The sequence below is a fragment of the Phoca vitulina genome, unplaced genomic scaffold, assembly GCF_004348235.1.
Source record: "Phoca vitulina isolate PV1807 unplaced genomic scaffold, GSC_HSeal_1.0 scaffold3, whole genome shotgun sequence".
Taxonomy (NCBI): Eukaryota; Metazoa; Chordata; class Mammalia; order Carnivora; family Phocidae; genus Phoca; species Phoca vitulina.
The window spans coordinates 15,202,090-15,224,657 of record NW_022589706.1 but is presented as its reverse complement, the minus strand read 5'-3'; the positions used below and the strand labels follow the sequence as shown (position 1 = coordinate 15,224,657).

Below are 22,568 nucleotides of genomic sequence, written 5' to 3'. Positions count from 1 at the left end.
AAATTTCATATAAGTATATGAGGATGTTAAATCCTGCTGGATTTCCATATGACTGCTGAAACATTTCAGGCCTGTCTGTTTCTCCGTCGATGAGTTTGTGTTTCATTTTGTTTCTTAGCGATTTAAGGGGCAATAAATTCGAATGTGACTGCAAAGCCAAGTGGTTGTATTTGTGGTTGAAGATGACCAATTCCACTGTCTCCGATGTCCTCTGTGTCGGTCCACCAGAATACCAGGAAAAGAAGCTAAATGATGTGCCCAGCTTCGACTACGAATGTACCACCACAGGTATTCAGAACCTCTATCACTGAAGACTGTTACGGAGGATAATCGGTTTGTTTTTCTTTTAGGTCATCCACAGGGAATGGAGAAAAGCGGGTGTAAAGGCGTTCTGTCCAGATTATTTTAGGCAACGTTTAAGCGTTCTAAAAGAAATGAATTGATGCGGTCAGGAAAATATCTCAGCAGTTTGGAAGGATTTTTGTTAACTGCCCTTTGCCTTAATTTTGATTTTTTACACAATTCCAATCTCTCTGACTTTTTTTTTTTTAAAGGGCCAAAGTATAAACTGATGAGTTGGGCATAAGCCCATTTACGGGTCAGGTTTCATGGAAGGTCAGTGCAGAGAGGCCCGCATTCCTGCTCTCGGGATGATCCGCTCTGGTCACTCCTCTCCTGATTGAATAATGTGAAGTTTACTGAATATTCAGCTAATAAATACCAGCCTTTAACATCCGTAAATTCCTTTTGTAGTTCTATGTACAAAGAGATAACTTGGTGAATTATAACCAATGGCAAAATAGAAACAGAAGGGAACAACTAGCTATCTAAAAAAAAAACAAAACAAAAAACTCCTATTGAGGAAAAATGTACAGAAACTTTGATTTTGCATTTTTCCATGGCCTGCCTCAAGGTTTCCATTTATACATTTTACAGGTTATAAGACAAAATTAAAATACTAACTGCTTCCCCTGTCGCGTCTCGTGGGGAGCAGGGGCGTGTCTCCGTCTGAGAGGCCTCGGTGAGTTCCTCCGGCTTCTAAGGCCAGCTTTTAAAGGAAAGCAGATCAATCCCCAGTATGAAACCTGCTTACGAAACTCATAAAAATAACCGTTTCGGCTGAGAGCTGATACCTACAAAGCCTCAAGTCATGTCAGGGGGAATAGCAGGCATGAGAACTCAGAAAACAGTGACAGAAACTCAAAAGGAAAACAAAAAAAAACAAAACAAAAAAACAAAAAACCCTCCAAGAACCAACTGTGAGATTTAGGCCAGTCCTGCTGCCCTCCAAACAAATAAACAAACAAGAACCCACAAAGTAAAAACTATTTCTAGGTATCTTCATAAGTAAGGGACTTGGCAAGTTCTCTCTCTGCTGGGAGAAAAGCCACAGATTCGTGGCTGCCCATGTCTTCCAGTTTGAAAAGGGCCTTACTCAGCTGTGTAATTGGCAGGTACCCTTTGGCCAGCAGAGACCACGAGCAGGTTATTTATTATATCACGGAGGAGCGCAGTAAATCAGAGCTCAGAGTCAATCACATCTGCACCAAAAGGTGGCATTCAAGGCCATTTGGTGTGAAATGCCAAACCACAGCTCCCCGGGGCTCCTTTCTGTCTCCGCTCCAGTTTTTCTGGAGAGTTCTCTATCTAAACCCCAGGTGAAGTGAGCCGCTTTTTCATTGTTCTCTTCACACCTGGCCAGAGTGGCTGAAAATTTTGCCAGTCTCTGGGAGACATGACATGGGTTATCCAGGGCCTGGGAACAGGGAATAATTTATATGAGAAAACAGGATTTCTGATTTTTGCAACCTGGGGATGGTTATGAAAATGATCTGGGCTCTCAGAATTGTCACAAGGGTAAAAGGGGCTTGGAACCAAGGTAGCCAGCTCTGGAAACCTGTCCTAAACCCAGAACCCATGGGGCAGCATGAGCCCCCTAACATTTTAGGGCATCCTCCCTCTCTTATATATATTTGTCTTTGTTAGAAACCTTCCTACTAAAATTTAGATAGTCAGCACTACTCCCTGGTAATAGGCAGGTGATGATTCTATCTTTGCTACTGTTTTCTCCCTTTAAGACTCACGAACAAATTAGCTTTTGCTCATGGTTTCCTCCATCAAGAATAAATGGCGTACCCAAGCGGGGCCCACCCCCAGATACAGTCCCTGCCTTGTAAGAATGAAGTCAATAAATTCTGAGTTTTTTTGGTGCCTGTCTTCCGCTCATATCAAGCCTCATCCTTTGGTGCTTTATTAAAGGCTGGGAGGGAAATGCGTGAGGATGGAAGGCAGATAGAAAGCCCCATCTAAGAGCCCGGGGACTAGTGAGGACGGCATCCTCACTACATTTTTGGGAAGAAGTACATTCTCTGAGGGCATTATTTTTCTCTTAGCTCGGATTTTCAGGAAAGGCGTAAATTCTTCAGGTAGGGGAAGGAGAGGAAGATCCTATTCTTCCCAGAGAGAGGAAGGTTTCTCTTGCCATTGTGTTGTGGTGCCCGGGTATAATTCACACGGCAGAACCACTGCCGGACTGTTTCGGCTTCTAGCTTAATCACAGTCCTTCCATAACCCTCCGCTTTCAAGTCTATTTTTAACCACCTCAGAAATCCCTGTTACCTACTCATGATTCCCCGTGTTAGGTGGGTAATTCGATAAATTCCTTAGAGGGAGTGCATCTTGCATCCTAATTGTCCTGTTAGCAGGGGTTTAGTAGCTATCGCCGGGCTGATGAAATGCAAAGAGAAATAATGCATTAATGTGCAGTTTCTTTCCCAATAGGATCAGCGTCATGTATAATTTATTTTCTGCAAGGGCTATAAATAGCTATAAATAGCTGTGTAAAAATCTGTTGATTCCAGTGGGAGCAAGGCCTAAATTGTAAGCGTCCCACTGACATCATGAACTTAATCCAACGTGAATGGAAGTGGCAGCGCTTTGTGGAGAGCGTGCCATTAATACTTTAACACTAGTAAATTGATGTCATATCAATATGTGTATTGTTGGAGATCTTTGCACGACGAATGTGCTTTTGCCGGTCGTGAAAGATGAATTAAAATGGGGACGGGAGAGGGTCTTTAAATTCCTCCAGCCCCTCCCCACCCCCAACCCAATACATAGTGATCAGTCATTTTCTTTTCTTCCTTTCTTCCTTTCTCTTCTTCCTCCTCCTCCTCCTTTTTGGGGGTGGGGGTGGGGGACGGGGAGAAGGACTCTCCTATTAAGAATTAGATTTATAATTCAGATGATTTAACAGTCTGTGTTGTGCCAGATAGTCAGCATATAGAAAATATTATGAAACCAATGTTTTGGGAAAACAAATGAAAATAGAACCATTAAAAGCTAGATTTGTAAAACGCTGTCTAATTTTGGCAGCTCTCTTTCTTTCTAGGGGTTTTTTAAATAAAAAACTGGAACTTTTTGGTCTGCCCTTTAAACAGCCTGCAATTTTCAGTGAATGCTCATGTTTCTGAGACGTCGGCGTGCAGGCGGGAGACGTGGGTTAGAGGCAAGGCAGGACTGTTGGGAACCTTCGGGGCTTGCGTTAGCAGAAGGCAGCCCGAGAGGCAGAAGGGGTCTGTGGCTGTCTCAGAATTAAAAGACCGCAGCTGTATTCTCGGAGTCCTTTCCTGTCTCCAGAAAAGGAAGCAGACGATGACTGCTACCATTTCCCTTTTTCTGTGTATCTACAGGTTGAGTTTTGTCCGTTTTTACTCTTTGATGTACTCTAGTATCTGGGGGGTTTGACAAGGGACAGGGCTGGGAGCCATCGTGATCCTTCCTGAGTGTTCACGCAGCAACTCAACACGGTCATTGTTCTACAGCCTACAAAGCTATGGTATCAAACTCCCCATACACGGGACTCTAATGCTAACACTTACACTCTCTTACACAGTCGCTGTGGCAACCTCACGAAATAGGTGTCACCTTTATTTCACTGATGCGGACCCTGAGGCTCAAGTTTCTTGCCCAAGGTCACAGAGCTGCAAATACAAGCGGGAACCCGGAGCCTAGCCTGTCTTAGCTAAAGCCTCAGCTCTTGCGGATGCTCTGCTCCCGGCTCTGGGGGTGAGGGGATCCCTCACAGTAGTGGTACTGTCACTTGTCCCCGCTCTCCCTCGGCTACTTCTTGCTGTCAGGTGCAGAGGCGGCCTCCTCTTTGCTTCTCCCTCTTGTCCCTGCACCTGCGTGCGTCGTTCATTCACCCCCAGCCTCCTCCCCACACGGTCTGCAGAGTGGACCACGGGGTGGGCGAGGCCAGCCCTCCCACACTCCTGTGCCAGCACACATTTATTAGGCTGTGCACTCAGAATGGGGATAGGGACACCTCCCAAAGTGAGCGTGTATTGAGCCCTCACTGTGTGCTACGCACAACTCTACGTGAGTAAGAATTAAAATATCCGATGAGGACACTAAGCCAGACAGAGGTGAAATAACCTCCCCGAGGTCACTCAGCCAGACATCAGTCACAGCTCTGCCATGTCATCTTAGATGCTGTTAGGATGGACACTTCCTCAAGAGACAGCCCAGGGATGGCTGGGACGGAGGAGGCAGGCTGTCCTTTCTCAGACCTCAATTCCATATTTATGAAGCCCCTACCACGTGCCAGGCCCCGAGATGGGCACTTCCACCAACATTACCAATGCGTCCCTGCCATCAAGCTTGGCAGGTAAGGATCATCGCCCCCATCTGGCACCGAAGTAAACTGAGGCCTTGTCAGGGAAAGTGCACAGCCCCGGGCCTCAAGTGCAGGGGGTGGTTTCAGGGGGTCTGAATCCAGGCACAGGACTCTTCTCTGTGCCGCATGCCATCCTGGTTCCCTCAGCCCTGCTCCCTTCTCCCACCCCTCATGATACCTGCTCTTCTCATCCCCGCTCTACCCTTCCCACCTCAACCCTTGCTCAGCGTCTCTCAGTCTCTCCCTTCCTTTCCTGCCTCTGCCCCATCAGCATTATCCTGCCTTTGCTCACCACTGAGTGGCTCACCCCTTTACTGTCTTTCTCACTTGACCTCATTTATGAGGCTTCCTCCGAATCAGAGTTATTTCTTGAGTGGCCACCATGGGCTTATGCCGTGGGAGGCTCTCAGGAGGGTGGGACCCAGGCCTGACCTCAGAAAGCCCTTGGTTCAGGAGGCACAAGACCCTGGCTGTGTGGACGCACGCCCTCTCTGAGCTTCAGCTTCTGGCTCTGTGAAAGGGCTCAAGGCTCTAAGATCTTTCCCATTTCTCCAAAGCTGACTCTGAAGTTGCCATGCTGGAGATTTGTGAAGAATGAGATTGAAAGAGCCATGCCTAATGATGAACCCAGTGAGGGAGGAGAGAGTCCTGTGCATTGGATCTGGGACGGCTTTGCAGGAGAGATGGGGCCGGAGTTGGCACGGCTAAGGGGTGGGTGGGCAGGGGATGGGCAGAGCCAGGGTTTTCTCAGAGGAACGACTTCCCTCAGCCAGACGTCCACCGTCATTTGACCCTGGGTGTGCTTAGCCTGCCAAGAAGCGGTGCACATGGAAGCATCGCTAGCCCAAGAAATAACTTACCTTCAACTTTCTTAGTGTTTTGTTCATTTGTTTGTTTTAATTTTTCTTCATTGCTTCCCTAGCTCCCACACACTATCCCTCCTTGCATCCCAGGGCACGCTCACCTGGTTCCTTGGTAAGATGGTACCTCCTTTCCAAGAGAACACAGTGAGTCAGCGGGAGCTGAGGGGGCCATACCCTGAGGAGTGTTGACTTAGCGCTAAGTGTAGGAGTAGAACACGTGTTCAGATAGGATGGTTCCACGTGGCTTGAAGATCCAACAGAACTGTCATTGTTCGCGGACCGCGGGACACTGTCCAGATCGCAGGCATAGCCGTCCCTCACCCCCTAGTCCAACAACCAATAAACATCCTTCGGTTCACTTCTCTGCTCTACGGGCTTCATAAATCTCTGGGTCTGTATCAGAGGGCTTGGCTTGGTTCCCCAAAGTGCAGCGTGCCCTGTGGGGAGTTTACCTTTGGTTTTGAACCTGGAGTTGGGGAGCGTGGGAGTGTAACCGCAGCCGAAGCAATCACCTTGGCAGGTAAGCTTGAGAAGCACCCAGCAAGCAAAGCAAGTCAGGTTTTTTGCTCCTGGGGCCATCCTGAGAGGGCTAGAAACCGCATTTCCCAAACCCCTGCGACCACTGCAGCCCTCTTCCCAGAGTGATTTGCATGATCGTTGAGGCAGTGTTGATCCATGGCATCTTTGTGCTGGTGTTTTTGAGAGCCAGGTCTCCCCAAATTTGTTTTAAACTTTGCAATCCAGCAGCCAAGCTGTGAGCTATTCATCATCCTGTCCAAGGCAGAACCCTTCTGGAACCTTCCAGAGTAAAACATGCTGTGATATGTGTGTTGCTTCTCTCCGGTCCCCCCTCCTCCCTGCTCATCTTTGGAACCGATGCTACAAAGGGTAGAAGGGAAATGGTGGGCAATAATTCCCACAAGGGATCTCATGGAGACTTTTTTTTCTTTAAATACCCATTCCCAGATTTTGTTGTTCATCAGACTTTGCCCTACCAGTCGGTTTCGGTGGATACGTTCAACTCCAAGAATGACGTGTACGTGGCCATCGCTCAGCCGAGCATGGAGAACTGCATGGTGCTGGAGTGGGACCACATCGAAATGAATTTCCGGAGCTATGACAACATTACAGGTGTGTTGTGACTTTGATCAGATGTACTGACGGCCTCAAGCCGGTGAGAGAAGCAGCATTCTGGCATCCCAAGGAGGGGAGGCGTGGCTCTCTGACTTGGCTAGAGTCGGGAGCACATTCCAGCCCACCCTCTTCTCTCTGATTGCTTCTCGACTTGGTCAGTTATTGGTGAGAACAGAAACTGGGGGTGGTGATCTTATTTATCGTTTGTGATCCTTTGAAAGGGGAGAGAGGATGGGTTTCATATAGTGGGAGGCATTTTCCAGTAGTGCTGAGAAGTCACCTGAGAATCCCTTAATCCTGAGCACTTCGGGCAGCCTAAGACCGCAACAGCTTTTTAGTAGCTAAATGATACCTTTGACTTCTGTTATGCTGATCGTTAACTAATATGCTAACACATGCTCATGCACACGTGCTCGTGGATCACATGCATGCACAGACACACATCCATCCACGCACGCACACAGACACATATCCATCCACGCACGCACACACAGACACACATCCATCCACGCACGCACACAGACGCACACCCATCCACGCACACACACACAGACACACGTCCATCCACGCACGCACACAGACACACATCCATCCACGCACGCACACACAGACGCACATCCGTCCACGCACGCACACACAGGCGCACATCCATCCAGGCACGCACACACAGGTGCACATCCATCCACGCACGCACACAGACGCACATCCATCCACGCACGCACACACAGACCGCATCCATCCAGGCATGCACACACAGACCTCATCTATCCACGCACACACACAGACACACATCCATCCATTAACGCACACACAGACACACATCCATCCATGCACACACACACAGGAACACATCCATGCATGCACATACAGACCACATCAATCCATGCACGCACACACAGACACACTCTATGGCTTGTTCCTGCTGCCCTCTTGCCAGGTCCTGGTGATCACTGCTTCCTTTAAATAAGTGCAAACAAAATAAGAATAAATGGCTCTCTAAATTCATGCCTTTGGGTCGAGGCCTAGTTAATGCTTCTTTCAACACTGTCAGGAGCCCAGTGTCTCAGCGCTACTAAAAATGGGCCGTCTACTTGCTTTTTATTTTTAATTAATTTTTTTACTTGCTTTTTAAATAAGTAAGTAAAGTCAATAACCTTTTAAAGACTTCTCATTTATCAAGTGCAATCTGATCATAATATTGACTTTATAGACAGCACCACGGTAGCCTGTGACCCCACAAGAGGATTTCCTTTAGTGGTTCCCGATTTGGGGTCAGAGCAGTATTTTGCTGTTGCAGCGTATCAGGTAGACATTCTGGATCAGGAGGCTCCTAGGAAACTCGCAGGTGCAAAGTCGTTTTGCAGCAGGTGCAGGGGTGGAGGGAGGCAGGGAGAGCGTGGTTCCACCCCTCCCAGAGCAGAGATGGTAATAAGCCTGATCTTGGCAGCACTGGGAGGTCTTTGAGGTGCAGAGGCGCCCCAGAAGCTCCGAAGATGCCATGTCAGATGCGCCTCCGCGGTGCGGCCACCTGGCCTCCTAGTGCTGAGCTCACACTCCCGAGAGCAGCCCCACCCCCGCCAAGCGCGCACTCAGCACAGAGCAACGCAGGTGAACCTGGCGAGAAAGCCCAGGCCTTTGGACCCTAAACCCGGTGCATATTAAAGGAAACAAGGAAGGCGAGACCCGCTTTCCATGTGCTCTTTGCTTCCCTCTTTTTCCAGACTTGGGAAACGGGTGAGGGATGAATGGGCCGGCCCCCTGGCCTCCCCTCCTCCCACCCCATGCTAGGAGATGGGAGCAGAGTGAAGCTTTGCTTTGTGCAGGGCGGGGAGGGGGGTCCCCACCAGGGCTGGTTGCCAAGGCTGCTTGCAGGCCCGTGAGGTGCCAGGAGCCGGTTTGTCTTGTTGGAAACTCACCACAGCCCCTGAGGTCTTAGCGTGGGTTGCCTGCCCGCAGGTAGACAACAGAAGCCCTGTTCAAGAGAAAGGGGGCATAGAGATGATAAGGAGCTCGGCTTGTGAAAACTGATGGACGTGGATTGTACTCTGGACTCTGCCAGGCGCTGAGATATAATGTGGACTGTGGCCTCTGGGGCTCGGTCTCCTCATCTGTAGAATGGGCAGTGCATGTACTTTATATGGATGCTGTGAGGAGTCAGTGAGTGCCAGGCACCGAGTGAGCAGTTCTAACGAATGTCAGCTTCCTTCTCACACCTTCACAGATGGAGAGATCAAGGCTCAGGCGTGTTGAATCACTTTGGGGGCAGAGCCCAGGGCCTGTCACTGCTGCATCTCCCCCCTTTCCTCTCTTAGGTGGACCTCGGTAGGAAGGGACGGTACTGCCCTCTGCTTGCCCTTCCGACAATCTGCAGCTGGTCGCATCCCTACGTGCATCAAGTCATTCATTCGTTCATTCATTCATTCACAAGGATTTCTTGAGCCCTTAATCCGAGCTAGGCACAGTCTAGGTGCTGGGGTCACAGCCATGCACAGGCCAGATGAAAACCTCTATCCTCAACGGGTTTGTATTATAATGGGAGCAAGAGACAATAAAAAAGACAATTATAATACATCCAACACATCAGATAGCAACACACTAAAAAGGGACAGGAAGAGGGGGATGGGAGTTTTGAAGAGACGGCCATGGGAGTGTTGACATTTTAGATTGTGTCTGGTAAAGGCCTCGTGAGGAAGATTGTTTGGAGAAGCCAAGTGGGACATGAGGGGTTGATCCATGGGGACAGTGTGAGGAGGAAGCAGTCCAGACAGAGGCAACAGCAAGTGCAAAGGTCCTGCAGCGGGTGGCTATCTTTCCTGTTTGGCTCCTCCAGGGGGCCATTTTGGCCTGAACAAAATGCTCCAGAGGGAAAGCTGCAGGGGACAAAGTCAGAGAGGTAAGGAGGGCTGAGCACGGGGGCCTTGCAGGTCCTGGGAAGGACTTGGGTTTTTAATCTAGAGCTCGGCAGAACCACAGCGAGCTTTGCACCGAGGTCGGCAAGGCTGCCCAGGACGAGGCAGGGGTCTGGCGCAGGGTGCTGGGCTGTGAGCAGCTTGTGTTGGGGACAGGGGACAAAGGCGGAAGCAGAGCAACTAGCTGAGAAACTGATGCGGGAATCCTCGCAAGCGCATGGCCCAGGCCCGGCGTAGGCTGCAGTGGTGGTGTGTAGGAAGCCGGCCGTGAGGGCGCACTGGGTGTGGCCAGGGCCCGAGCGAAGGCTGGGCCTTGCTAGTTTCTGGGGACTTCTCAGCCCCTCGTTTCAATCTTCTGAGCGGTGGGCAGCCCCCCATGATGCCCACCTGGATCCTCTTCACAGCCAAGCCTGAGAAACAAGTTACAACAGTGGGGTAGTTCAGCCCCTGAGCCCCAGCAACATCAGGCTTGTTTCTGATAAAACTGGTTCCAGATCTTTCTAGGTGGTGACCTTGGCCAAGTTAGTTACTTTCCATGAGCCCCTTTCATCTGTAAAATGGAAGTATTGTGAATTCTCATTTCATCTGTAAAATGGGATCGTCATCGTATCGGACCCATGAGAATTTAATGGGGATCGTGTGTGTAACACTTTGCCCAGAGCCGGGCATATAGTAAATCCTCAACAAATGTCAGTTTTATCATCTGGGGATAAAAAAAGGAGCAGCCCTCCTTCTCCTCCCTCCCAGACCCTAAAATCTCTCACTTCAGGTAAACTTCTCCGTAACTCTCATCAGCGCAGGAAAGGAGGGGCCAGCATGGAAGGTCCCAAGGGAGCAGGGGAAGGGGGTGGTTCAGAAGTCACATGGATCCCTCAGCGCAGGAGGGAGTGTGGCTAGCTGGGATTGAGCTCGGTGTGGAGGAAAGCCCAAGGCACACGCATGCCAGGCAGATGCCAAATGGACAAGCAAGGGCACAGCCCTGCAACCACTTGCCTTGAACGGGACCAGCGTAAACACGGATCTGTTCTCTGCGCATGGGCCATGTGCGTCTCATTTGTCATCTTGCTTGATCACGGAGTGATCCTAGAGTCTGCAAGGGCTGGGCAGGGGTTTCTCAATCCATTCCCGGCGAGACTGGGGCTCTGAGCCATGGAAGGGGCATGTGCGTGCAGTCTTCCTTTGCCATCCTGGTGAGCATGGTGCCGAAGGGGCATCCCCAGCCATACATCCGCTTTTGGGAGGAGAGGGAAAGCCACATCAGGGTCACCCCAAGGCCTTGCACTTCCTATCTTCTCCTTTTGTTCCTCTACATCTCTTCTCAGCTCTCCTGTTTTTGGTTTATTTTGTTTGCCTTTGATTTCTCCATGCCAGGTATGTTCCAGCCTGCAGGCTTTCTTCCTACATTAACACACACACACACACACACACTGATCTCTACGGCTATTGACCGTTCAATAGACTAAAAGTGTTTAGCTGGATGAAGGTATTCTGGAACATCTCCAAAGAAGGAATTCTTTCTGTCTTATACAGCCCCTCAGCGGAGACAGGCAGGCAGGCAGGCCCGAAGGACACTCCCAGGTGGCAGGGACTTCCCTAGCTAGGCCACTCAGGAAGGGAACCCGGAGAATGCACCCACAGTTAGCGTTGGCAGGGAGGGGGTTAGTAGAGCTTCCAAAGACCAGTTTGGTAGTTTAAATCCAGAAGCCTTCAAAGTGTGCACAACGTTTACCCCAGCAATGCCTACATTTAAGAACACTGCCAGATGGTTTTCAAAAAAGATTGCTCTACAAGGAAACATGTTACTCAAAATAATGAAAAGCTAGAAATAACTGCAATGTCCAACAATAGGGGATTTGTTAAAAAAATAGGATACACCCGTACAGTGCAATACCTTATGGTATTTAAAATTCAGGTTGTAGAAGGTGCAGTAGCAGGGGAAAACGGTCACAATGTCATGGTCAAATAAAAAAAAAGGTAGGTTGTAAAAAGCTCATGTATCCTATAAGCCCAAATTTATTTGTTTATTTATTTTTAAAGATTTTTATTTCTTTTTTTGAGAGACAGCATGAGCAGGGGGGGAGGGGTGGTCAGAGGGAGAGGGACAAGCAGAACAGGGAGCCCCATGCAGAGCTCGACCCCAGGACCCCGGGTCCGTGACCTGAGCCGGAGGCAGACGCTTAACCGACTGAGCCACCCAGGTGCCCCCCAAATCTATTTTTAAAAAACACATTTAAGTATGTGTGTAGAGTAACGATTAAGGAAATATATCAAGACGTTAAGTGTTATTTCAACTTTGCAGTACAAGTAATTTTGATTTTCTTCTTGATGCTTTTTGATATGTTCGTAGCTGAGTGTAGACTGGAGCCAGACTACCCGGATTTAGGTCCCAGGCTCTACCACATACTAGCTGTATAAGTTATTTCACTTCTCTGTGCCTCAGTTTTACCCTTTATAAAATGAGGATGATGCTGATGATGATAGCACTGGTCTTATTGGGTTGTGTTAAGGATTAAATGAGTGAATACCTGTAAAATGCTTAGTATCATGCTCGGTCATAGTACACACTATAATTGTTACCTATTATTTTTAAAATTTGCTTTGGGGAACATTGAAAACTTTTATACTCAGAAAAAAAAAGGAATAATTAGTTTAAACAAAATAATTTGTTTAAACAAAAGAAAGGAACCAAGTTCTTGCAAGAAGGCCAAAATAGTGAAAGAGAAAAGTAAGTACCACTCTAAAAACTACCCACTGGCTGCCCCCAAAGTTAATACTGAGGACAGGAATTGGATAATTATCCTTGTAATTTACAGACTAAATTCACTTTGGTCCAATCGCCTAGAAAATCAGGGGGAAGAAATAACTTTTAATCCAATGACCTAGATGGAGGGTCAATCCTCTTTGGGATGTGGGTGGTCCATTGCTGGCTGGCTGAGGAGGCTGAGGGGGACAGTCTGGGGGTCCGGGTGCAGTGTGGGAGAAGACTGTAGGAGGTGGTCCAGACAGAAGACTTCCCCTTTTCCAGCAGAGTTCCGGTTCTGGGCCGCCTGAGCTAGATCATTCACGTCATTGACCATTCTTCAGGTACTTACACAGTGCCTGCTGTGGGAGATTTTAGAGGGGTGAGGTCAAGACAATCGTTTCAATTGTCCAGTAATGATAGCTACTAATTGTTGACCACTTCCTGTTTGTGGGTGCTCTGTTCTAATAACACCAGGAATTTTCTCACTTAGTCTTTACTAACCCTGGAAGGTCAGTGCTAATAGTGCCCTCATTTTATAGATGGGGAGCCTGAGCCCAGACAGTTAACTGGCACAGGGTCAGAAAGCTTATAAGGTACGGGCTGCATTTCAACCCCTGGGCCACCGTGACCTGAGCCGAAGGCAGACGCATAACCAACTGAGCCACCCAGGTGCCCCCCAAATTTATTTTTAAAAAACACATTTGAGTATGTGTGTAGAGTAACGATTAAGGAAATATATCAAGACGTTAAGTGTTATTTCAACTTTGCAGTACAAGTAATTTTGACAGAGGGCTTAACACTCCTCTGTTCCGTCTCTGCCTCCGTTCAGCTTCCTTTGGCTCCAGAAATCAGAAGGAGCCAAATGTCTTCATTACATTCTTTTCCTCCTGTCTCTGAGACCTGACTCCTACCTTTTTACCCTCCCTTACCCCCATGCCCCGAACAGAAGCCCATTTGTCTCATTCCACTGTCCGGAGTTGGGAAATACTTTTTTGAGTAACATGGAGACAATTCCTTTGGTGTTGGTGCCTTCCCTGGATAGTACTCTTGCCTCTAAAGATACCAGAGGCCAGGAGACCAGCCCTTAATGGAGACACATTTTGTTTTTTAAGTTTTTAAAAATGTTTTAATTGTGGGGAAATATGCAGAACATAAAACTTACCATCTTAACCATTTTTAAGTGTACTGTTCAGTAGCGTTAAGTGCATTCACGGTGTTGTGCAAACAATCTCTGGAACTCTTTTCATTTTGAAAAACTAAAACTCTATATCCATTAAACACTAACTCCCCATTCTCCCCCAGCCCCTGGCCCCTATCATTCTATTTTCTGTCTCTCGGAATCTGACTACTTTAGGGACCCCATGTAAGTGGAGTCAGATATTATTTATCTTTTTGTGACTACCTTTATTTCACTTAGGATAATGCCCTCAACGTTCATCCATACTGTCATGTGTCCTGTGTGAGGATTTCCTTCCTTTTTAAGGCTGAGCAATGTTCCATTGTGTGTCTACACCACATTTAGTTTATCCATTCATCCATCAGTGGACACTAGAGTTGCTTCTACCTTTTGGCTATTGTGAATAATGCTGTTATGAACATGCGTGTGCACATCTCTTAGAGACCCCCTGCTTTCTGTACTTTTGGGTATGGACCTGGAAGTGGAACTGCTGGATCATATGGTATTTCTATGTTCAGATTGTCGAGAAGCCGCCATGCTGTTCCATGCATCGGCTGCCCCATTTTCTCACATTTCTTTACATCTGTCCCCATTTTCCAGCTCACGAGGGTTCCAATATCACTACGGAGGAACATTTCTCCCTGCGGTGCCCTAATGCCCTCTCGTTTCTCTTGGGGCACAGGTCAGTCCATTGTGGGCTGTAAGGCCATCCTCATCGACGACCAGGTTTTCGTGGTGGTGGCCCAGCTCTTCGGTGGCTCTCACATCTACAAATACGATGAGAGCTGGACCAAGTTTGTCAAATTCCAGGACATCGAAGTCTCTCGCATTTCGAAGCCCAACGACATCGAGCTGTTTCAGATCGAGGACGAGACGTTCTTCATCATCGCAGACAGCTCTAAAGCTGGTCTGTCCACGGTGTATAAATGGAACAGCAAAGGGTTCTACTCCTACCAATCTCTGCACGAGTGGTTCAGGGACACGGATGCAGAATTTGTTGACATAGACGGGAAGTCGCATCTGATTCTGTCCAGCCGCTCCCAGGTCCCCATCATCCTCCAGTGGAATAAAAGCTCTAAGAAGTTTGTCCCCCACAGTGATATCCCCAACATGGAGGATGTACTGGCCGTGAAGAGCTTTAGGATGCAGAATGCCCTCTACCTTTCCCTCACCCGCTTCATCGGGGACTCCAGGGTCATGAGGTGGAATAGTAAGCAGTTTGTGGAGATCCAGGCTCTTCCATCCCGGGGGGCCATGACCCTGCAGCCCTTTTCTTTTAAAGATAATCACTACCTGGCCCTGGGGAGTGACTATACATTCTCCCAGATCTACCAGTGGGATAAAGAAAAGCAGCTATTCAAAAAATTCAAGGAGATTTATGTGCAGGCACCTCGTTCCTTCACAGCTGTCTCCACTGACAGGAGAGATTTCTTTTTTGCATCCAGTTTCAAAGGGAAAACAAAGATTTTCGAACATATAATCGTTGACTTAAGTTTGTGAAGGGGTGACTGGTGAATTTAGAGACACGTAGCACTAGCTTTCACAAGAGAGGCCCGAGAAGCAAATAGAAGGCCAAGTTCAGAGCTCCGCAATTAAAAACGCACTGGGGAAATAGAAGTTTTCAACATTTTAGAACTCGCATTTCAATCAGGGATTGCATTTATTGGCTAACTGCATGACATGTCCATTCTCCCATTTCAAAAGACATCTTAAAGCCTGTTATCTCTGAGAAAAGAGTAGAGCATTAACTCTTACCATCTAGGAAAGTAATGTGCTTTTTTCTTTTTCTTTTCTTTTCTTTTTTTTTTAATGAGGAAGGAGGAAATCGGATAAGATGGGACAGTTCTTATGATGAAATTAAAAAAAAAAAAAAAAGACCAAACTATGGGCCGTTCTCATTCCATTTTAGCAATCTTATTGGGTAAGAATGCTTAAAGCCGAAGTCAGCTGAAAAAATTTGCTGATGATTCATTTAAAAATCTGATAACACTCAGCAATGCTATTTTGAGTCATTTCAGTTTCCTGAATGCCCCTTCATAGCAGAACGTTGGCTGTTTCATTGGCTCGGGCGGATGCTCGTGATGGGGGGTGTTCACAAAATAACGTTGGGCATTGCGTCCTTTGCCACAAAGAAAATACTCTGCTGACACGCATCCAGGCCCAGCACGGGCCATAGGCCCATGAGTGAGACAAAGGCGGTTTCCCCTCTTCCTTGTGGTTCAGAGCCGACCTCGTGGCGCCCGGAGCAATATTGCTTTTAGATGCCCTCCATGACTCGGCTGCTTCCCTGAACCCATTCTTTGAGTTTGTGGGTAACCAGCAGACAGGCCAAAGACTGAACGGTGCTTTTCATCCCATCCTTTAAAGCAATAGAACAGGGCTTTCCAGCTGATGAGCATTCGGTAGAATTTCTGAAGCAAGATTTTGTGGGATCAAAGAGGACTTTACACAAGTCTCGCTGTACTTTGAAACCTAGAGGTGGCCCTTTGATTTGTGCATGTCTGTGCCCTCTGGGCAGCTTCCTGTTTCGAGTCATTGAGTACCAGCCTACCTTCCTGCCTCCCTGCCTTCCTCCCTACTCCTTCGTCGGTCCTGCTTTGTTGATGTGCTGTTGCCCCCGCTGCCAATGCGGACAGGCTGGGGCACCACATTGCAGAACCCAGGGTGCTCCTGACGCTGGTGCCCCTTCCTTTCCCAGTAGTTTAGCTGAGGAAAACCCCCTGGGGCTCACACCCTGACGTGGGACCACGTACTGGCAGGGGGCTCATCCTGAATAGGCTGGGGCGGGGGGCAGGGGCGGGCTCGGGCTGATCACTGGGGACTAGCTTTGGAGCTAGACATACTGCATCCCACAGACCAGGTCTGCGCTCAGGGGGCCAGAGGATCTATTTCAAACTGGCCTTCTCTGGTGTGGATTATTGGGAAGCCCATGGGGTCTGGTTTTGTGGAAGCTTCCCAGTGGATGCCTAATTAGCTGGTTCTCTTGAAGTGGATTTTAGGAGTGGCTCTCAAAGAGCCACCCAACAGCGTCTCTGGTAGCCCCCAAACCAGCACAATCATGTTGTACTGGAGAGTTAATGATCATTTGCCAAGTCATGAGTAGGTAGATGTTTTGCCGCAGATCTGAGCACGGTGTTGTTTCTGGTTGAAGCGATGCAGATCAAGGCAATGAGTAGCCTCAATGCTGGCTACATTCGGGACTGCAGACTGAGGGCTTCCAGCCTAGGACACTGGGGATTTTAAAGAACTCGGTCACCCACACGGAGTATAGCGTTCCTGCTTGAAGCTTTCCTACTAGGCACCAGCCAAACAGGAAAAAAGTGGTTTGTTCTCATTTTTGAAGCATCAAAATCACCCTTCCACGTTCTTTTGCCTTCCTGGCTAATTTGCATTCACTGCAAATGCCCAGATCCCCGCATCATCGGCGGCTGAAAGTGGGACAGCTCTGCTATTCCTCTGGCTGTTGAGATGGGCAAGCAATTCTTTCTGGCACATGGAACACCTCAGACAAGCCTGGGTGGAAAAACAGGCCCTTGGCAAACAAGGTAGGGGACATTTCGGCAGCCCTAGCACTTGTGCGAGCTCGAAATGATGTTCCTGAGTCCAACCACTTGCTGAGAAGGCAACTGGGGCATCTTTTTGCAAGGCTGCCCCTGGGGAACCGGACACCGGCTCCGCAGCTTCCCCTCTGAGGGGGGAAGTGGCTGGAGAAACCGTCGGCATTCCCCGTTGCCGAGAATGAATCTGGGAAACCTGGAAGCCCGGGGTGCGGGGCTGGGGACGGGGTGCTTGCCGAGTCCGGGGGAGACATTGACCGGTGGAAGAAAGATCTAAGGAACTGGCGGCAAGGTGAGGGCAAGAGGGCGGTAGTCCACGCGGCTGCAGCCAGTTCACTTTTCCTTCTTAAGAAATTAGACAAGATCAGAGTCTGCAGCCTCCAAAAGTCTCCACGCCGAGGGAGGAGGTATTTGTTCTGGCCGGCTTGCTAAAGGAGCGTAGATGTTCTTGGCGCGAGGTGGTGGAAGCTTTGCTTCATTAATCTCACTGCTCCATCCCAAGAATCCCTCCAGTTTTAAACAATTTCTGCAAGAAGCTTTTTCCCAGTAATAATGTAAGACAAAACAACAACAACAACAACAACAAAAAAAAACCCAAAACCCCAACAACAACAACAGAAACCCAAGGCAGAGAGACACGTGGGACCATCCCCTGTGGAGCGAGTTCTGGGAAGGGCTGCTCTTGTCCATTCCTTTCCCATCACCCATGGGTTGCCTTCTTGCTAGCTTGTTTCTTCTTTACAGTCTCTGTGGCTAGGGCTGAGCTCCCCCACGTAGCCAAGTGGCCACGCCACACAGCCTTAAAGCATGGGATCAGGAACCGATCTCTCACGAAGACTGAAAACGAGCCTTTGGTGTGAACGGCAGGGTGTTCTCAGGCAACGGATAATAAGCCCACCCTGCATTTCGACAAAGCTTTATGTTCTTTCAGTGTACATTTGTGTCCATCTCATTTGTTCATAAATAGTTCAGTTTATTGGTGGGCAGGTATTCTAATTTCAGGAGAATGAAATCGGCATAAAAAATCTAAGTCAGTCGCCTGCTCGAGATCATCCGGTAGTGAGGCAAAAGCAGAGCTTTGTCCTGCACAGCGGGCTTTGTATTTTCTTTGTGACACTCTGACATTGCCTTCCAAATGAAGACTTTTTCTCATGATTCAGAATATAGCAGCACCTTGAGATAAAATAAAAAATACAACAAAATATGCGTAGCCAGAAGGAAAATAGTGTTGAATAGACACCATCTCATCAGCTGGTCCCTTTAACAATTAAACGCTACGGGATCGCTATTACTCGTGAGGCCCCACTCTTGAAAGTCTTCCAGAAGTTTCAGATAATGTTCTGTTCTAAAGAGGATTTCTAGCTGGCAGGGTTGCTTCTCCACACACTCCCCCCCCCGCCCCAATAGCGGTGGGGCGATGTTGAGGTCGAGACACATCTGGTTCTTGTCACAACGTCCACAAGATAAACAAGAGAGTTCTATCAGGGAACAACTAAAAACTCTAATGCACAAGTGATGATGAATTGCTCCGGGTCATAATCAGCCTTTGGGGAGCACGCTGAAAATGCCAGTGTTGCATTTTTCTTCCCCATGGATTGAGAGGCTGTGTATTTTTAGGAAAGAAATCAGCGTGGGATGCTGGAGGTTTGGCTGCCAGGAACACTCACGATGGAAATTTCTCTGACCCGGGGTGTAATGAAAGAGAGATGAAGGTCTGCAGGAGGGGAGTCTATTTGCATGCCACCTAAAGAAAATCTCTTTAGCCAGCTTCCTGATTCTTCCGAAAAGGTGTCAGCCCCTCTGCTCCGCAGTTTTGGAAGAGAGTTCTTTAATTAGGCAGTGGCCAAAGATTCTGTTGAGCAGGGCTCTGGAGTGGAATGCAATAATCTAGTTGCTGACGCGGTGAGTAAGGTGGTCCAGACTTAGGACAGTCTAAAGGGAATGGGCAGAAAAGCAGGGCAGATGGCTGTGGAGGAAACTCTTTTGGGAAAGTAGAAATAAACTGGAAGAAAAAAAGGTCATCATGATTTCCTTTGCCTCAGCCAGGCAAGTAGAGGTTGGACCGACTAGGCAAATTAACAGCCAATTATTAACGAAGAGAGCCCATTGTAATGCTAATTGAATAAGAATTGTGTTGTAAAACTACTGAGATCTAAACCTAGCGAGGCACTCTTATCCTTAACGTTATTCCATTACTTGTATCAGAATCTACCTTTTTTTCTAGTAGGAAACTATGCATTCCCTATCGATCCCTTTGACTATCAGGAATGTATAAAAACTGTGATAAAATAAGCCAATATGCCATTTGGTACCATTTTTATGTATCTTAGATGCATAACTTAGGTAAAATAAGAATAGTTTATATGTATATGAAAGCAAATTTTGTAGTATGCAAGCTACAATGGATGCATTTTAAGGCTGGATATATATTTAGCTCTTTTTTGGTAAATACAGTTAACAAAAACATGCCTCTTAATTCGATATATTCTGTAAGTCTATGAATAAAAAGTAGCTCATGCCTAATGTGGCTTTGATCTCTGGTCTGCTTGAATATGGGTATGTCCACTCGGAGTCACAGAGTTGAGGGACTGATGGGCTATTGTGGAAGGGCGGAGTTTGCGCATTTATCTTTGTGGCTTACTCCCCGTTTAAATGGAAAATGGGCACCTCGGGGGACTTTTGCTTCTACTGGCAAACTAAAAAGTCACTAAAAAGTCACTGAGGTTCTTTACAGCTACACCTCTACCTGATCTGCAGAATCATAATCTTGACAGACTGACAAAGAACTCTAGAGATCTTTGGGCATCTGATTCTGCATGGTGAGAAGATGAGGTTCCGAGATCCCATTGATTGGGTTGAACCATGAACAAATTGAGGACAAGATTTTTGTCTTGTTCTCTGCATGTCTGGGCTCTCACCTAGTACACAGCACGGGTGCAGTGCAAGTTTGCCTCATGTCTCTATGTCTTTAGACCCATTTGGTTTCATTGGACAAATGAAGGGTCAAAAACTCAAATCACATGCCCGTGTACTTACTGTGTGTCAATTACTTTGATATGCTGTGGAGCTTTTTAAGAAGTCTGAGAGCAGAGGAGCACTTGGGTGGCTCAGTTGGGTAAGTGTCTGCCTTCGGCTCATGTCATGATCCCAGGGTCCTGGGATCGAGTCCTGCATCAGGCTCCCTGCTCAGTGGAGAGCCTGCTTCTCCCTCTTCCTCTGCCCCTCCCCCTGCTCAAGGGCTTGCGTGCGCGCTCTCTCTCTCTCAAATAAACAAAATCTTTTAAAAAGTACAGAAGCAGAGTTCTTGGCCTCAAGAGACTTAAAGCTAGTTAGGAAAAGTCACACTTGCTGGAAGCTATAGTTACAACGCTAGGTCTAGTGTTTCTGCATCACACAGAAGTGTATAGCTGATTGTGCAATGAAACAGGTAGTGGTGATAACCAATTATTTAACTCCTGGCATGGCATATGTGTTGAATTAGTTCTCTATGGCTGTGCAACAAAAGATCACAAATGTAGGGGCTTAAAACAAAGCATGATCATTCACTCACAGTCCCCAGGGGTCAGGAGTCCTGGCACAGCTGGGCTGGGTCCTCTGCTCAGGGTCTCATGACATCAGCCAGACCGTGTTCTCATTTGGAGGCTCAACTACGGAAAGATCTTCTTTCAGGCTCGTTCCGGTTGTTGGCAGAATTCATTTCCTTGCCATGTTGGGACTCAGGACCCTGTATTTTTTCCACCTCTTGACTGGGGAGCCTCTTTCAGCTCCATGGGGGCCACACACAGCTCCACACTGGTGGCCTTCCCTATTGATCCTCTCATGACAGAAGGCTTCTGCAAAGTCATCAGGAGTCCTAGGTGTGAGATCCCATCACCTTTGTCCTACTCTGTTAGTTTGAAGCAGGTCATAGGTCCTGCAGTCACTCAAAGTGGGTGGGGGATTATAAAGGACTCATGGGGTAGGGGGTCCCCTTAGGGTGTGTCCATAATAGGCACCAACCAAAGAGAATGGATGCCCAGCTGATCAGGTTGATACTAGCCATAAACAACCATTGACCTGGGCGCAGTGCATTCCAGTGAAATATGAACTATGAATACAGATCATAAATTCATAGGAGGAAGGGTCGCTTCAGGCCAGAGTAAGTATTCTTTCGACCAGGATAGAGGGGAGAATGGCCTGGTTCCTCTTCATTATCGTCCTACCACGAAATCGTTGTTTTTGGATTTGTGGAGAAGTACAGAAAAGAACTGAACTTTTCCAGACCTGCAAGTCAGAAACTCATTAATCCCAGTATTTCAGCACATTTCATGTTGGAGCTAAAATGCTGTGTAAATTGCTCAGTTCTGACCATGTGGTCATTAGCAAGGCAAGTACACTTATGTTCTCTATTTCTCAGAAAGCTAATTGAGGACTGTCTAAGAAGAATTGGAGGCATGAGTAATGTGTCACTTTCATTGATCACCTCTTCTTACAATTGGCTCCTCTCCCCGCCTCCCAGACAGGACAACCCTTTACTAACCAGAGCTTAATTGGCACAAATGACTTTTTCCAGCAAATTGGTAGCAGAGCTGAGACTCCAGGCCTGGGGTGAGCCCCACCTCTTGGTCTCGGCTCTAGGCAGCCTCTTGCTAAGCCTCAGCTTCTGCCTTCAGCCAGGCAACAAACCAAGGCAACATAGGGAGAAGCCTACAGGATTTTAAGTGCTACCCCCAAATTCCCAGCACTTTCTGAAATCTGTATATGAGCCCCGAAGAATATTCTCCTGCATTTGTCTCCAGGTGTCTATTCCGGGAAGTCTACTAGAGACCAAGAAAAAAAAATACAGCTAAGTTCTTTCATGTTGCAAGAAACGTTAGGGCAGAGGTTCTGTCCAGCTCTGCAAGCCCCACCTGAGCCCTTGCATCATCCCCCGAACTGACCCAGACCCTGACCGGCATCTCCAACAGTAGGGCTGAGAGATCCCTGCTTGTGTCACCACGCCCACTTAGTTCTGTCATCTCCGTGTTTGCTTTCAAGGGTTGTGTGGGCTGAAGAGCATGTGAAAGTAAGGTTGGGGCCTCCAGAGAAAATAGTAGTCTTGACACTTGTCCTGGCCCGTAGGCTCCACTCTGCTCATTCCTGATGTGATTTACCCTGAATCTCCTGCACTTGTTTCTTCTAACCCATCTAGGCATTCTGGGCACATGGTAACCCCAAAATGTTTTTATTTCAAGTTTACATCATTCCTCTGTCCCTTTGGATCATAGCATCTTCTTGGCTCATAAATCATGTGAAAATCCAAATTAACTTTTTTCGCTTGATTCTTTCCAATACCCACTGTGTGAACAGTGCCGTGCTGGGTCCTCAGAATACAAATATCTTAAAGAAGATACAAAAGCATTTGAGAAGCTTTAAAAGCAATGCTTCCTCGCTATTTTACATTTGTGGTGGGAATTCTCAGGGAATGTGAATGTAGCCTGAGTAAATAATAAGACCCAGGCGATTCAGTCTCACCACAGTGCAGAGTT

At 47.7% G+C, this 22,568-nt stretch overlaps 1 protein-coding gene across 1 annotated transcript in view; it reads left to right on the top strand.

Moving 5' to 3' along the window:
• The window catches only part of LGI2 (leucine rich repeat LGI family member 2), a 31,920-nt gene extending 12,346 nt beyond the window's left edge, over positions 1 to 19,574 (top strand). The window contains exons 6-8 of the mRNA XM_032400113.1: positions 119 to 288; positions 6,508 to 6,672; positions 14,187 to 19,574. Of these exons, the coding sequence (XP_032256004.1) occupies positions 119 to 288; positions 6,508 to 6,672; positions 14,187 to 15,004 (1,153 nt within the window). The 3' untranslated portion in view covers positions 15,005 to 19,574. The remainder of the gene's footprint in view (positions 1 to 118; positions 289 to 6,507; positions 6,673 to 14,186) is intronic.
• Positions 19,575 to 22,568: the final 2,994 nt, after the last annotated feature.